This window comes from Anopheles gambiae, chromosome 3 (genome assembly GCF_943734735.2).
Source record: "Anopheles gambiae chromosome 3, idAnoGambNW_F1_1, whole genome shotgun sequence".
In the NCBI taxonomy this organism is placed as follows: domain Eukaryota; kingdom Metazoa; phylum Arthropoda; class Insecta; order Diptera; family Culicidae; genus Anopheles; species Anopheles gambiae.
The window spans coordinates 8,118,783-8,136,850 of record NC_064602.1 but is presented as its reverse complement, the minus strand read 5'-3'; the positions used below and the strand labels follow the sequence as shown (position 1 = coordinate 8,136,850).

At 46.3% G+C, this 18,068-nt stretch overlaps 1 protein-coding gene across 2 annotated transcripts in view; it reads right to left on the bottom strand.

The window, feature by feature from the left end:
* Positions 1 to 13,858: 13,858 nt before the first annotated feature.
* Positions 13,859 to 18,068, bottom strand: part of LOC1277711 (EGFR adapter protein) — a 48,825-nt gene continuing 44,615 nt past the window's right edge. For both annotated transcript variants that reach the window (XM_061658257.1, XM_061658258.1), the window contains 2 exons: positions 16,693 to 17,316; positions 13,859 to 14,969 (listed from right to left, as the gene is read on the bottom strand). In XM_061658257.1, coding sequence (XP_061514241.1) covers positions 14,772 to 14,969; positions 16,693 to 17,316 — 822 coding nt within the window. In that variant the 3' untranslated portion in view covers positions 13,859 to 14,771. The remainder of the gene's footprint in view (positions 14,970 to 16,692; positions 17,317 to 18,068) is intronic.

The following is an 18,068-nucleotide window of genomic DNA, read 5'->3' as shown; positions in this document are numbered from 1 at the left end:
GAATGAAAAAGTATGTGTATTAATTTTTAAAACAATAAATCAAACTTTCAAGACAATGGCTTTAATTTGCTTAATTTATCCTGGTCATGGCACTATCCTGAAATGCTTTCAAAAGCAAGTCCTAAAATCACATTCTCCAAGAGTTTGTATTTTGTTGTAGAAATTTCCTTGTATTTTAGTCCAACACAACATATCTTCCTCTTTTAATAGATTCCCATGCACTCCAACCATGCGAGCCGTTCACTTGTTCCCGTGTGGCAGTGCGTCCACCCCTAAATAACATCAACAACCACAACGGCATCGCCAGCCCCAACCAAGACCTGCAGACGCGCTAATCGTGATCTCGCCGGGACCTAACCACTCCCAATCCCGAGAAGGTGCCAGGCGTTGGCGTTTGGGAAGATCGGCATACACACACACACTACACCTTCGTTCGGAACGATTAAACTTGTTAATAATTATCACTCGTTTAACGATCGCCCACGGTGATATTAATTTCATAATGAATTTTTAATGAGACGCACAACGCTCATACCTCGCGCTCGCACTAACTGATCCTACTACCTTCGCCCCAGAATCACGATCCCGACGATTCCCGGCCTTCATCTAGCCACACAGCCGAGATGAAGGGAAGGATGGTCAGCGCTGAAAAATGGGCAGGGAAACTAGATCGACCGATTTGTCGGTGGGGTCGCCAAGTGCGCGTCGAGTTTCACCCCGCGGTCCACTAATCCACTGCTCACTGGTCTCCGGTGGCTCAGGTGTAGACAAGGCAAGAAGCGACACATTCGTGGACGCGTTTTCGGAATCGAAACCGACACGACCAACCGACACCCAACGAAGGAAGCGATATAAACCCTGTTAATAGCTGTCAATTTGTAAAGTCACACAAAATCGGTCTCTCCCGGTTCCACCACGCTGCGCTGTCGTTTGGGCGCGTGTGCTTGGGTTAGATGAACGGCTTTTGCTCCTCTTCACCTGCCCCGGGACAGAGGTCTAGCGCAATTTGTAAGCCGATGGCCTTTCCTTATTTGTTTTCGTTGTCGGCGTACTAGTGTTTCTTCCCGCATGAGCCTTGTTTTTTGTGCCACAATTTCAAACTCACTTCCTCCCACGATCGAGCAGCGAGGTGCGTAATTATGAAAAAAAAACCTTCCGTACACCCACCGAGTGGATCGTGGCATTTCGTCCGGGATTTGCTAGCAGATTCATTAGCTTGCCATCGGTCATTTCAACTTTTTGGCAATCAAGACCGGGCGATGCTTCGCCCAGATAGGGGAGTCCGGCGTGTCGCTGACCTACAAAACGATTAGGAAAGGTCGGAAGGCACCTGTTTGATTGAAAATAACAGTTTTTTGTTCTTTCTATACTTTGATTCGTTCCGTAATATGATATCTCCTACCGAAAACTGTCCCACTCAGGTTCCGCCTTATCGAATTGCAATCAATCTAGAAATAAAATCGTTTTAAAGCTACCTTCATTGCTGTTAGACACACGAAACGATGCTTTTGCTCACATTTTGTTGAAAGCCATAACCACAACTTAAGACGACATGCTCTACTGAGGCCACTCCCTGTTTTGAAAAAAGCGTAAGACGAAACACCCGCCTTTGGAAAATCATCGAAGCGTAACGCTCCCGTGGAAGTTGTGAATGAAACAACAAGAGGTAACAAAGTTGTTAAAACATATTGAACGGAAATGGAATTTCTCAAGAAGCACGATCCATTCTTCATCCACCTTATAAATTTAGAAGGCTTACACCACGCTACTATAACAACTAAACTTACTTTTCAAATTGCATTTCAAACTCAATGTTGGGGTGGGCTCAATGCCCTTCATCTCCTACAAAGCCCTTTAAGGGTGAAATTGTTTCACTCGTTGAAACGTATTGAAATATTTCAATCTTTCGCAGTGTGCAACTTTTCACGCAACTTTTAACACAAGTTGTGCACTGTGGGAAGTCATCATTTCAAAAACCGTTTCCATTTTCGTGGCTAACGAACTTTTTCTTTCAGATGCAGTTCTACATCTGCATATTTGAATTGGAAAACTAAAATTAAGTAATATCTGAAAAAATTCAAACGTGAAATCTGAACAACTGCAATCACAAATAATCTCACAAAATTGTAATTCTTTATACCTTTCCTCAAACACAGCTCCCTGTATAGAGAATATAGCTTCTTTGCATACGTTTCTCTTCAAAACTTTCAATCCCTTATCTCGACTACTCACTCTCAAATCCAACCAAAAATGCTCCTATTAGAAGGGTGTATTGTAAGTTGAGCTATTTTTTGCCCCACAAGAAACCCCAGCTAGAAACAACACAATCAAAGCACGCCACAGTGAAACGATCTTAATGGTTCATAGCTTCAAAGCATGCCACCAACCGGACGTCTGGTGATAATAATCCTAAAACCGCTGCCACAACAGCTACAACTTAAGAAGTGCAGCGTTTGAGAAAGTTATGCCGAAGAATGCAACAAACAAAACGTGAGTGAAGAAAAACAAAAAAACAAAACCTTCAATGAGACCCATTTACAGTCAAAAAGAGCCAAAAGGGCAATAAAAAATAACTTCTTGCTGCTGCTGATCAGCGCGCCACATCAGCGCGTGTTGGCTCCTATTATTCCTCCCGACGCTGGGAAAAGCATGATTGGCCCGCCAATGAAAGGGGCTCATTTGAAGTTTCCCGATTTGCAATGCGCTCACTTGAATCCATCTTCTTTGCCAAACGAAAGATTTCATGTTCATTTTGTGCCTGTTTTATTTTTCCTCGCATTATCCTAGCTAGCTTATTGTTGTTGCTGTTGTTACACAGTTTACCTTCCGACTGTAAAGCTGCAAACCAAACAGAGGCAAAGAATGAATCAACAGCAACAACAACAAACCCTTTCCAAAAAGCCATAACCGCTTCGTTGCACAAGCATAAACCAAAACGCAAGCAAGAAACCGAAACTGCACACCGATAAGACAAAGTTCGTGCAATGTTTGGGGAAAATGTGATGAAAAACAGCCACCACCGTTTTACTGCCTTTTGCCCGCTCTCTCTCTCTCTCTCTCTCACTCTCACCTCTTCCCTGTTGCACAGTTTCTTTTGTTTCATGATGATTTACATTTTTTGTGTTCAGCTAGAAATATTTACACTCGGTTTGAAGTAGTTTTTTCTTCCACTCTATTTTGATTTCTTCCATTTTCCGCGTGTATTTCGGCGGGTTCTATGAAACCTTGAAAGAGAAATTTTTATTCCCCACCCTTACATCCCCACTCTTCTTTACCTTTTGCGATAGCCACAAACCACACAAACTCTACTCTCCCAAAATAGCTTCATTAATCCGTTCGTCCATTAGCTTTCGCTTTATTTTGCACGATATTGCTATTTTTTCGTACTTCTTTTTGCTTTCCACTTCTCCATAGAAAATCGCGAAAACTCGTAACTTTTCTTGAGAGCTTCATTCACGGTAGCAAGCAATCCCGCATCGATCAATCCAAAAATCCTTGCCCACGGGCGTACAACGGGTGTAGCGATTGATGAATTCTTGTTGCAGGAAATTGTTGCTTTGTGTTGGAGAGAAAATTGTGCTGAAAATTCCTTCCTCGGAAAATTCATTATTTTCCACGAATTTACCTTCTCATTGTTGGCAAGAGTTGCTGTTAAACTGCACCATGACGAGGCAGCGCCAACCATACGGACGAGCGCAAACGAAATTGATAGTTTCTGGGAGTTAATAATTTACCCTCCCGGTGACTCATTTGATCGCGTGTTCATTTGACGCTTCACGGTACATCAACAACCACCTGTGTGCCCTTTTTCCACACCACACCCCGTTGGGAGATTTACGCGTGCAAAACCACAACCACACAAACCCCTTCATGTGGATAAACACGTAAGCCACCGTCCACGGAATGTCCATGGTCCACACAGCACAATAGCACAGCCTTTAGCCCTTTCCCATCCGGGCCCCAAAAACGAGGACACCAGAGATCCGTTGCGGCATCCGCTCGCCAGGACTGATTGCGCGTGAACTGAACGGGCACGGGTTGTGTCCGTTCCTGTTCCACCCTTTTGCAGGGTGTCGGGGTTTACCGCGCGGGTGAAACCCGAAACCCAATTGGCCAATTATTTGCGGTCGTAGGCTTAATGATACACACGGGCGTGCGTGTGCGTTTATGTGTCTCCTGTTCGGGTCGTCGGGTACATTTGGGTGCCTTGGGGTGGTGTGTGTGTGATGGTGGTTTTGGGAGTTTGCATTAGCGAAGAGGGTAAGGTTAATTACAGACATAATCTGTACCGGGTTGTCCGTGTGTGAGTGTGTCCTGACCGCTGCGCTGACCCATCGGTGACCGTTGTTTGCGTTTATTAAGGATTCTGGGTTTCCGATTAATGGATTTGTTTGTCTGGCACTTTAATGGGCTTTAATTAAAATGCTTAATCGACATATGTACGGGTGATTTGTAAGACTTTGGGTTTAATTTAATTTTCCATGGTTTAACTGTTTCATTCAATTTTAAAACATATTTCAAAACGAGAAAAGGCCAACACAACTCAAACCATTGTTGAAGTAAACTCCACAAAACCATTTATTCAGAACGCATCACATCAAACTAATGAAGCAATGCAACCTGAACCTATATGGAATGACCCTCGATGCGAAATCAACAACCGAACAGAACGAAAGCAAATAGCCAATTATTAAAATTGCTCTTCAAACACCACAACACCCCAGCTCCACGTCAACAAGTTACATGTGCACCGGCTCAAGAAATCCCCCCTCGGCTGAACCATATGCAGATATGAGAAGCCCAAACGCCAACCAATGGACCAACCCGTTCCATCCCATTTAGCCCGACTAATAACGATGTCAGATTTGATCTTGTATGCAGCAGCAGACGGGTATTTCTTACTGCAATACGATCCAACGAGCAGGCTCTCTTCCGTTCCTTGGGGGAAGAGAAATTATGGGACCCATTCCCATCCCGAAGGATATCCGGTACGTATATCCGATAAATTTCTCCACCGAGGCCCAGCAGAAACCCGGAGAAGCGGTTCGTCTTCAAGCAAAGGGCCATAAAATACGAACCTAACTTGCTGGAGCGCAGAACATGAAATAGCAATCTTCTTGCAACCCGCGGTGGGATCTGCATCATCAACATCAAACCTTGGGTTTGTGTTGGTATGTGTGTGTGTGTGTGTGTCTGCACCATCTTCTTAGACAGGTCCAAAAACCCATCCAACCCAACATTCCTGCCAAGCGTTGTCAGCGATATGAATGGTTCCGATCCTCACATTCCACCGACTCGCTGGTCGATTTCTTCGATCGAAAGAATCTATAGTCTATCTTTCATTGCACACACACACACACACACACACACACACACACACACACACACACACACACACACACACACACACACACACACACACACACACACTGCCGGAATGCAAGCCCTCGTTTTGCAATGCTTTTATGTCACACAGCCCGTACCGGTATGTCAGTGGCGTTGTTCGCCGGGTTTGTAAGCTTCCTGCGCGACATCCCCGGGACAGCTGAATCAAACGCCGGATAAGCAGCTGAAGAAGCAATGTTGTTTTTTTTTGTAAATACTTTTTATGGTTTTATACCTTTCCCGCCTGTGTTATCCACTTTCCTGGCAACAGCAATGGGGCACGGGATAAGAGAAGAAGCTACTCTAGCAGCTCACTGCTGAGGATGTGGTGCCTGCAAGATATGATATGGAGTGCATCGCACTAGCGAATAGGAAGCTAATAATGACACGAAATCTACTGACGAGTATAGATTGGATTTAATAGCAGGAAAAGAAGGCGAGACAAACACGAAAAGCTTATGCCCTGAGCCCGTCCCAGGAGCATCGGGGAGCAGATTCTCACGCATCGCCTGATTTGTTTCCTGAGGAGCGGAACATATGCCTTGAAATAGCTCAGCAGCTTCAATTGGAAAATATGTTTCTTCCCAATGCACTTCGGGCATACAAGCATTTGGATAACGGAGTTTCTTTGAAAAATCGATTAAAGCTACTGGAAACACATTCTGGACTCGAGCAGTTAAAGTGATTCCAAATGCTTTGAAGCCTATCAAAACATTAATCGGTACTAATTTCAATGAAAAAGGAAAAAGGCTCCAAATTTTCCAAAAAACACCCTTAAAAGATCTTTGCTCCAAAATGACAAATAAAGGACCAAACAGCAGGACGTGTAGGGTGTGAGCGATAGCAGCACTTTTTCATTCACTGCTGCGCCATTTCGAGGTACTACACTGTAAGGGGTGTAATATCCGGCCGGCGTGTACCTTACTCCTGTTTGCCGTTATTGTTGAACTTTTCAGGGAATCTCCCTGCCTGTTCAGGGAACGTGCACGAAATATCCGCCCCAAGATGGGTATGCAAAAGCGGAGGAACACAATATCAACCATCGCTTTTCATACATTTTATTGAAAATGCCGGCAACGACTGCTCCACAACTCCTCTTCGCTCTCCACATCCAGTTTCAATAGAATATCGCTACCGCTCGCCTTCGGCCGGAATAGGAATCCTTCATACTAGGAACTCCTGACCAGACAACAGAGATTCCTTCCACCCAAAAAAGGTTCAGCCGTAGCCATGGAGTGGTTGAACGGTTTCTTGGAGTTGCCGCGGGGAGTTTGGAGGTGACCTACCGAGAGCGACAAAGGACACCCAATGCCGCCTCCGAGCTGAGAAATAGAATCCGCAAAAGAAAGGTCGGTAGTGAGCGGGTGATAGAAAACGGCGTCCACCCGGTCGCCGTTTGACGGTTTGAAGGAAGCGGAAATGATGGTGCCGGCGTCCGGGTTTTTCGGGTGGCAACCGAATGGACCGCACAAAAGGAATTTAATACGAAGCACGGGACCACTTCTACAGCGATGCCCCCAGTGCCTTCAGTGTGTGCATCACAACACAATCGCTCCACCCCACATGGCAGATACAATAATATGGAATAATCGCAAGAACGCACCGATTCTCCCGGCTAGAGTATCGCTCCGTCGAACGTATTGGGAACAGTAAGCTGATGTTGCCTTATACCATTACACTACAATCGACTTGTGCGATACAGATACGGAAGATTCCCAAGGCGGAAAAACGATCTTGTGGGAAGGAAGAAGCAGCCTTACTTTCTCCAATTCACCATATCCAAGTGGAATACCAGTCTCCAGTGACAACACAAAAGGGGCAGCTGCTGGCAATAGTCATCGGCAGTCGTCATGCTGCCACTAGCTCTTCCACCGACTCCGTGGAATGTGTACTTCACAGTAATAAAAGCAATAATACACTACTGAATGCCACTTTTCTGAGGTTCTGAGACGGCTGGCGCAATCCCTCGGAAGACAGACAAGCTGACCCATCTGGTGCCGGCACCGGCTGCTGTGCTGTTCCGTCGTACAGCAGCACATTGTTGGAGATGCTCCAGAGTCGCATCAAATTTCACATCAATTTCATATTGTAATTCATTTGCTAGGTTTCCATGGCAGCCCGAGCGGTACGAAAACTGTCACATCTGCCGGGTTTCACATCCATCATATTTGCACAGGTAACAGGTTCCTTGCCCGGTAATGGAACTGTCACTATAAATGCGACCGGCTCATAATTAATTCTACTTAGCGCATGGGGCGCCCTCTACCGAAGAATACGTTTAATTATTTCTCATACTGATATTCCACTACACAGATGGGAAAAAAGGATTCAAACCAGTCCGTTTGATGTGTTGTGCATACTTTCCATCTCGTCCATCTCCCACGATCCAGACACAATACATGGCCCTAACAATGAACATCCTTTCTCTCCTCGCCACAGTAACTCTTACGCCAGTCTTCCACGTTGCCGACCCCACGTCATGAATCCGGGTGTTAATTTTCCATGGAGAAATTGAAAAATGTCACCCAGCGTGAATGAAAGGCAAAGGGTGAATGATGCCGGCAACTAGTAACAATGCTTGTATTGAAACGTTGATTGCATGCAGCCCTGGAACCTGGAGGAATTGGAACATCCGGTTGGGTTGGGAGGGGTTCCACCTTGACATCTACTATCACCCACGTGCCCACCTTTGAGCAATGTGGTTAATGTAGTCCTCCTGCTCGTGTAATTGACAAGCGGATGCTCATTATCTGCTTCAACATTCATCAGCACTTCCCCGAGCATGTGTTGGGAAAAAGGGGGGAATACATCGCACTTCCCACAGCTTTCCCTTCCCGCAATCACAGCAACGTGTTATGAGCTTACGGATCAAAAGCGGGGGTGAAAAAATGCTTACCGGTGTGCTAGAGAAATTGCGCGGAAAAAGCCGTACCCGGCCCAACAAAAGATAACTAAATTAACAACTCGTTTAATCATCCAGCATCCACCGTGGCGTTAATCGTCGCTGACCTACTTCCTACGCACCTCCGGCCGGAACTCGCGTCCCGGGGAAAGGTACGCCACAGTCTGAAAAACCACTACCTGTTTCTTTCCGTAATGTGATGTATTTTATGGTGCTCATTTCCGTTCCATTCCCTTTTCCACAACCACCCTTGCTATGTCCTTTAAGCAAACGACTATAATTACATCGTCACTAAGGATTATCTCCCCCTCCCCCCAAACCTGGCTCTTCCGCCAGGCCCTATGATTGAGTACTAATAAAAACAGGATATTGAAAGGTACCGTTGGTATGGTGTGTGGGATTTTAATGCCTCGGCCACGGCCAGGCCAGGCGAGACGAGATTGATATCGCGTCGCTACGCAAAGAAAGGATTCGCTGCGCGGGACACAATAACGCAACGTTTTCATTACTGCCCGTTGCGCAAGGATAAAGAAGGGAAGGAAGATTAAAGCCTCTCACTACGCGTGGGACGCAGGGAACGAATTTCTATCACCATTATTACGGATCATCTTTTGACGCGGGTAGAAGAATCATTTTTAACAGTCTCTTAAAGTAATTAAAATTCGCAAACTAATGGTGCGTAAAGATGAGTTAAATTTTATCTTTTATTTTCACTTTTAAGTTGAGGTTCTGTGGAAAAGGCACCTTTTTGTGACCTTTTTATTTACTCGCACAGCACAATAAAAAGTCGTATCAAATTCAATTAGATTTGTACAACGTGCGCCCTGTAACCCGATACCCACGCTGCATGCGCCCGGTGGCAGCGTTGATTGGATTTTGTCCTGGAATTAAATAGCAAAACATTGCCTACTTTAATTCCAAACATACGTCCTTTCACAACGGTGTTGCCCTGGTTACGTTTTACTTCCGACTTTCCCCCCCCCCCCTATTCCCAGGCGCTACCAGTCCTTACAGTCTGATAACCATCTGATCCCCTTTCCGCCCAACGCCGACGCTAAAGATGAAAGCCATTTTTCAATTACTGATTAAAACTAAACCCCGAAGCCAATTCCGTACCCTCAAAATCGGTTTGCCAAGCCACACGGAAACCATCGAAGTCGATAGAATTTCATTCACCGAGCGAATATCGAATCCGGTTGCTTGCCGGTTGCTGCGCTCCCTTTTACCAAGAGAGTGCAACGTTGTTAAGCATCGGTAGATGGGAGGAAAAACTCATTCAATTAACTTCAAGTGTGTACTTTTACTGTGTGTGTATGTGATTGTAGTGCGCTTTCTCATTTCACCTTTTCACCAGGAAGGAGGGAGAGCGAAGAAACATTAGAGGAAATGTTCTTGTGTCTTGTGTGTATTTGATTAGTTTGGGTGGATTTCGATGTTGTGGTGGAATCTTTCCGAATGCAATGGAGCGAATAGTTTTGGTTTCTGCGAAACAGCGAAATCCGATTGGCCGGCTGATTACACAGGTGTGTTTGATATCTGCTAGTCGATTCCTGTTTGTGTCTCGTAAGCACTCATTCGTTGAAGGTTAATCCTGTGTGATATTTACTTTTGGTCCTTAAAACATGACATGTATTTTTATTTCAATACTACACTCAGTACACACTCTAGTAGAACATCAAGCAGCAACATGGGAAAGCATTGAAACGATTGATCACCTCCACATAAAAAGCTGTTGTGATGTGCTTATTTTTACACTCTCGACGCAACACGCTCTCCTTACTTCCCATTTGCAGAAAAGGTAAATAAATCCTTAAACCTCTTATTGAAATGTGTTCTTCAGGCTCCATTCACAGGGCCCATTTTGCAAGACCTTCAACAAGGGCACAAAAACGGCCCAACCATCCGTTTGTAAAACAGCACGCTTCTCGCGCAAAAAGGCGCCGCCCATCAAACACGTTTGACGTTTGCACTGCCAGCCTCAGAAGCCTTCTTGAACCTTCCTTTTCATCGCATTTTAATGAACACCCTTCACAAAGCCCTCCACCATCCGATGGCCATTTGTGGTGTGCACGCTCCTTGGATGGTGAACAGTCGGCACAGAGCAGCGCCTCTTCCTGTCGCCCGTCTTTGCCAGTGGTAGAGATAAAAGAGGAAAGAATCCATTCAGCCATCAACCATCATTTGCCACCGTGTGGAGTGTGTACACATGTAAACGGCCTCTACCACGATTTGCCATTACGCGATGCCTCCCCCCACCCCCACACTGCGCGGGAAAGCGAACACCCAAGCGATGGTATGTTGGCACACTTTTTCCCACTTTTTCCGCCATTGATTCGCGCACTTCATCTCACGCGGGACCCACCAGGCAAACACTTACCCGGCGCTTGGGCCTTGGGGAGAGAACGTCGTCAGCGGAAGGAAAGTGTCAGATTTGTCAGCTGCCAGTGAGTTCCATTCGAGAATTATCAGTGTGTGTGTCTCGGATGGGTAGGGGTTTTTCTTCTTCCTGCTTCGGTCCTGTGCAACCCGCGAACAGGGAACATGCCCACCGGCAGCTTCATCACTTTGCTACCAAATAATGCACTCGTTTTTGATTTTCTTGCATGTTCAGGGAGAGAAAAGAGAACGCTCCCAGCCTCTCCCAGCGATGGTGATGATGTTGTCAACACTTTTACATTCGTGCCAGCAGTTTTGGGGCCCCCTTTTCCCTGTACTCCCGTGGAAGGAGTTACACCAAAAAAAACGGAAACGATCCCATCTGTGAAACCGGAATTGAAGGCAGGGGTGGGTCGTTGGAAAAGCGACCGTACGCTCGTTTCGCTCATTCCACAACGAGTGTGACAGATTGTGGGACGGCAATGGAGGAAACAATCGGCTTCAAATACGAAAACTCGAAGGCTCCACACAAAAAAAAACTCCCAATCCTCTACCCGGTTTCCGGTCACTGATGCACTGCGCCGAGCCCCGAGGCTGGCCGTTTCCTGCTTGGCAGTTCAGTGCTGCCGGTTACGGAAACGAAACGAAATGGCACACTCCAGGAGATGATTTTCCGGTAGGACAAGTTTTGTTTGCTGCACCGTTACACTTTTCTTAAGTTGCTAGCTGCGAGGTTTGGGAAGTTTTGCTACCACTTCGTAGATGTTTGGTGGTGCGAAAAAACTATGTCCAGTTTACATTGCTCGTCATGGGGGAAAAGTTCTTGAAGGATATAGGAAGAAGAATGTCTGGCAAACTTGTTTTTTTGCTCCGATGCACTTTTCCTTTGCAAATATTTTTCAATTATGTTTTAATGCTCACTGTCGTACAACAATCGAGCTGTTGCTGTAAAAGTTGCTGACCGGGAGAGCAAGGTAGTTTGAATAATTTAGTATCGTCAAGATTGAAGATACAATTACGCTATGCATTGTTTTCAATTAATAACGAGCTCGTGAACCTACTCTGAAAGGCATTCAATTCAATTTCGGTAAGTTATTTTTAATTTCTCAACATTGTTCTCTTTAATTTAATTACAAGAAAATATTAGCAATGATTGAAGTGAAACATAAAACACTTATCATTTTGAGCTACAGCTCACTCTTTGGAGCTGAAGAAACACTCCTAAAGCCATTCACATTCTCAACTCCATTATACCTTCCAACTCTAAAAATACCTCTCAACCACACTAACACAATAACTTCTAGCACCGTGACACACTAAAAAGCTACGTCCGCTGTTACCTTTCACCACCTAACACCGCTCGAAACTCACCGGTACCGGTATCCTTATCCCCCCATGACCATAAAGCTAACGATAAGGTTACAAACAGAAACTCATCCACTGACGCTCTCTCTATCTCTCTCTATCTCTCTCTGTGTAGCAGCAGCTGGTGACACTTTCCCCAAAAACCGAACACTGTCCCCGACACGTTGCCAGGGTGACGCAAGAAATTCGCATCCCGGACATCCGCGTAACATCCACGACGGCAGCAGCAGCACCAAGCTAGTAAGTGCAAATGTTATTTTACAATTATTTCTCAAGTGGCCCACGCTGCGAAAAGGCTTCCTCCCCGGTGTGCCCAGTGTGCTCCAGATAATGGGATAATAAAAACACACTGTGTTCTGGGAACTCAGCTTCAGGAAAAAAAAGAAGAAACAGTGCTACTGCACACTGTTTTTCCACTCGCCGCGGTGTGCGAATTCTTCAAGTCTGCCGGCCACGAGCACGAAGTACACTCGAACGAAATAATGTCATCAGAAGTTCCGACGAAAGCTCCTACCAGAACGTCCCACGGACCTTAACGCTCACTCGGGCTCTGACTTTGAGTAGGATCCACTTTTAATGCCCACTTCTTGCACCACACCACAGACTCTGGGGATTGTTTGCGTTACCGGTGCGTTCCTTTGCTGTGTCGATAACCACCGTCGTACCCAACGCGCTCTCTCTCTGCCGCTGACAATTTAACATTATTTACCAAACTGCTTTGGACAATTTAGCCACAACTCGTTCCCAGCGACCTCGAAACCCGGCGGTGGCTTCAAAAACACTCACCCCAGTCACTGCTGGGCTGGGCGTTGTTGCCTAACGCAACCCGAAACATAAAAGCTTGTTTGGATCAACGTCACGTTTCCATCATTATTATCATCGACGATGGGGAAGAGGATGCTTTTGTGATTCCCACTATTCAGGGAAAAGCTACGGGAATGGTAAAGAAGTCTCCTGCCGCGCCAGCTCAAACACAGTTCGTATTTAATTCAGTGTCCCACAAGTCAAGTGTCCTTAGCCGCCTCCGGAGCGGAGTAAGAGGATGAGACCCATTTTTAATCAAGCTCTCAGCTGAGACGTTATTAGCGCCCAAACTCCACTGCGGGGATGGTAAGTGTTAATCTGACATTTCTAACTGAAGACAAAAACGGAAAATGATTCAATTGTACTTTTCGCCCTAAAAGCGAACACAGAAAACAATCATCCCTTGACTCGGTGATTTTAAGTTTATTTCTGTGAACGTGAGCGAGAGAGTGAGTGAAAGATATCACGACAATGGCGAGTAGAATAATGTCCACCGCTCGTAGTTCCTTCCGGACGTAGGGACGAGTTCCGGTACTTGTAGAATGTAATCAAAAACTCGTTAACTTCAGGCGCGTCCAACACGACTATAAAGCGATAGAGAGAGAGAGAGTTGTGAAGAATATACTACACTCTTTTTACGTGATAAGCTCCATCACATCTACGCGGACCGTTTCGGGCAAGACAGACATGTTGATGTAAATGTTTGACGTAACGATCCTGTCGAGCTATCGCATGTCCATCGTCACTGTGGTCCACCGCCAGGAAATGTGGTGACGATACGCCGGAAATGAAACGTCCTGTTGTTGGTGCGATGAATGGTTGAGATAATGTGATAAAGGGAAACTAAAAACGCAAATTGAATGCGACCCCGGACGAACCAATCTGGGGTAGTTCTACTCCAAGCCAAGATGGGGCAATATGAAACGAGCTTAGTCCAATGTCAAGCATGTCAGCGACAGTTTTAACTTCAAGCTACAATCGTTTTCGGATGGGTTTTGGCCTCATCAGAACGGCGACACAGAACGCTTAACTTCACAAGTCATTTATTTCCGTTTACGTCAATTGTACGAACACATACATTTATCCACTTAGTGTATACTTGGGGTACGCGTACGTAGTATATTCTAGGGCACATATTCCAGTACTCGACGTCCGGCTCTCGTGCCTGGACGCTCCGCTTCTTAAATCAATGCTCTCAATCTACAAACTACTACCGGTCCCTACGCGTGCTCTAAATTCCTTCCCTTCCAACTTAAATACCGCTGGCTGATTCTGCTGATACTGCTGCAGGAGTGTTGCAACAAAATGTCAGCACAAACCCCCATTACTGCACACCACCATCAGGCCTTTTGCGAGGAAGGGTGGTAACGTTCGGTTTTCTATATCACAATATCAAAAACAGCACTACCGGTTGCCAGAAGAAGGATCGCTCTTTACCGTGCCGTAGTGTAAGTACACCAAACCAACGACTGCCGTTGACGCTTCAGTACATTTTGATTGTTATTCTGTTGTACGCCGGTGTAGGGCGGCATCCTCCATGACGAGGATATATCCGCCTACACGTGTTGGGAACTTCCGCACCGAACCATTTTCCTGCAGGTCTCCTACGCACACACATACACACCCTACAGGCACTATTTACACGCAGCTATTTGACACACTATTTACAAACTCATCAGGAAGCGACTCTGACTTCTGCGGCAGCTTCTCACCTCCGGCTACTTCGTCTAGCTACTTCCACATGTCACCGCCAGCTAACCACCTGCTGCGGGAGGCAGCCTAATCTCCCACCACCACAAGCGTCGAGCGCTCGCTCGCTCCAAGATGAACGGGGTGAAGAGGACAGGTGCCACACGTCGTTTGGTGAACTAAATTTTATCAAAATGTTCCAAAACCACCTCTCCTTCCGGCCTCTGCATATCCTCAAGCGTCGCTCTTACTACGAGCAGATGTCTAGGTCGGAGAACAGCTTGGAAAACTCGTTCAGCGCACTGAAGGTATCGTAGTCGTCCGTGTGTTTGCACTTGGTCGGGATGTTTTGCGGTCGTGGCAGTGACAGCGGAACCGGAAGCATCTCCGGCATCACCGAATGGTGCGTTATCAGTGCGCGCAGCGAGGAAAATTCCTTCGTGAAGCCCTGGAATGGGAGGTTCGAGAGAGATAAAAAACAGAGCAGGTAAGGGATGAGAAGGTGCTTTTTTGGTTCTTTCGCGCATAGATGGGTGATCGTGCAAAGGGGTTTGTGGTGAAGTATTCACGCGTGGTTTGAGAAAAGCGCTATGTGTGTGTGTGTGTGTGAGAGAGAGAGATATGTGTGGAATTTGGATAAAACCCTTGCAAAGATGTGAAATTTGACACGCTTCGGAAGAGTTTGGGATGAATGTGAGCTTAAATGGGAAATTGCTTCGAAAAATGGCAGATAAACCTTTGCCTATCTTTGTTTACTTGAGGGACTTATTTTACAATTGCTCAATTACGAATGAAACAGATAAATCATTGAAGATCTTATCCTCGTAAACAAGCTTAAATCGGAGCTTGTGTGACCATTTAGATAAATGCCTGATCAAAACGCACTTTAAAGCTCCTCCAATGTTAAAGCTTAAAATTAATTTCACAAACGCATTTTTTTAAACCACCATTCATCCTTCCATCGCCCACTCCAGCCACTATTCACGCATCACAATGTGCATAATTTTTCCCGCATAAATTATTCCACCTCCTCCTCCTCACTAGACCCCGCAATACTCAAGCGAGCAATGTGAAACCATTTAATTACGCTATTAATTTGCTCTACACCCGTGCGAATATAGCTTTCAAATCACTAGGCCCGTTTAAAATTCCCTCCTCAAAGTGCTTAGTTTGTGTGCTCCAAAACCCGGCCCCGATAGAGGCTTAACTGGGGGATGATTTATTATACGCGTGGCTGCACAATTCCATCGCAAATTTATGACTATTTATGGGCCCAATCCCTCACCCACGGGCACATGTGAGAAATTTTAAAATTGGCGTGAGTTCACATCGTTTCAGTGGATCGTAAACATGTTTTTGCATGCTCGCTGCTGACTAACCGGTTTCAGCTTTCCGAGCACGTCCGGAAGTTGTCCCTCCGCTTCAATGGGATATGATTAGCGAGCGATGGCTGGTTGTAAATAAGCCGAGGTCGCCGATCCTACTCCAGCATGCCCGGGGATGCATTATTGGTTACAAATTGAATAAAATGTTCCGACCCCTTTCCGGCGTTCGGGGAAAAATCGCCATCCCAGGCGCAAGGACACGCTATAATCAGCTAATATTGATGCTCGCGAGCGCATATCGTTTTCCGGTTCGTTTAAGCTTGCCGGCATGATTAGTTGCACCGTGACGGTGGCGCACGATCAAATTGTGCCAATCATTGTGTTTAATTGAGTTCGGTGTTACTACTACATTTCTCTCGCTAACAAGCATTTGGTGGAAATGGCTGTAATGGCTATTAAGAGTTGGCTTTTCAATCTCGCCCATACAAACGCCCTCCGTTGTGCTGACCAGTTTCGGAATGCTACCGTGCTTCATATGCAGTCATTCCTCCTAAAAGGTCCTCTGGGAGCTTGTAATTTAAATTCCACTTTCACCTTTGCACATGTGCGTGTGTGTATGAGGTGGTGTGAGTAAAACGGGCTCTACAATCTAACATCATCCATGACCAAAATTAAGCTTCCGGCAGCAGCAATCCTGCCGGAAACAGGTGCTCGCCAGCGTAATGATACGAAATTACCACCTGTACTCACACACACAATCTCGCTCCCCTCCCAAACCCTCACCCCTCACAATCATCCAAAATACCAAAATTCCCACAGACACGCGGGGTACGCGCAATAAATTACCTTAATTTTATATCCACGCTCGGTTTTCATAATTAAATAGTGCACCACCTTCGGGCCCGATCCGGGCGGGACGCGCAGCGACAGCGCGAAGCAGCCGTGCTTGGTGGTGCTGCGCCGCACCAGGAACGCACCGGGGCTCTGCTGGGTCAGCACCTCGAGCGACAGTTCACGCGGCAGCCCGGCCTGAAACCAGGACGCCCGGTCCAGGTCCTCGCTGTCCTCGCCGTTCAGGCTCACGCTGTTCAGGCTGTCGGCGTGCTTGGGGGGCGTGAGCGTCGGGAAGCGCTTAGGGCTCGAGCTGGCACTGTTTGTCTGTCGGATCAGGTTCCGCTTGAACTCGTACTCCACCCCATCGGCTACCGTCGTCATGGACGGCGTGGTGGTGTTAGCCGTCGCTGCACTGGACGCCGCCGTACCGCCGGCGGGTAGCAAGCGTGTCGAACCGGCGAACGATTGCTTGCACGAGTCGCCGAACTTGCTCGACACGATCTGGTCCAGCGTGTAGATGTCCTCGGACAGGATGTCGTTCAGCTTCTTCTGCGGCGAGGTGGGCGATGATTTATGGCACATCAGCGGCAAACTTTCCTCGGTGCTACGCAGAAACCCGAGGGCGAAGCGTTTGATCTGCAGAGAGGAAGGGAGAGAGAGGTAGATATGTAACGCACCCGTGGGTATTAGACATTGGGACATACTGAAGTCATTTCAAACTCCAATAGTGGCTGCCGTGCGCACTATCGCGCTATCCTGGTGAACGGTTTATCGCGCGTGGTGCTCTCGTGCGATTTGCTCTACCTCTACGCGGTTGTAACGTTGCCAAAGGGTGTTTTTGGTGCCTGTTTGCGTTCGGTCTGTCAAAACCGTCCGGTCGCATGTGTGTTTTGATTTGGGGTTGCGAAACAATATCAATTACCATCATTTGTCTCCCGATGGAGCTGGTTGTTTGGTGCCCGTCTGTGACCAGATGACTGGGACGATGATTGAGACCAGGACAAATGACAGGGCTGGTTTTGAGGATTACGAACTAAGGCATGGACTTACAAGTAGTACTGGTCGTTTCGCTTAAAAGGGGTTAAAATGTTTTTACTGTAATTTAATTACACTCTGTACCAGCACATAAGGTTTGAGAATTAAGAATGATAGATTAGGGTGTGTTTATCTAAAAAGCTTCAATGCTGCATGAGGGTAGACCCAAAACGATTAAAAATTGGAGAGAGTCATAAAAGAGCTATTTTGTTCGACAAATTGCATACTTTAAGGCGTTTAAAATCCTATTTTCAATGAAACATTAATTTAACTGGTAAATATGCTTGTACATAAGCAAAAACTCAAAAAGGACCCGAACAATCTGTGTCATTCAAAGGTACAGGTTCATTTGA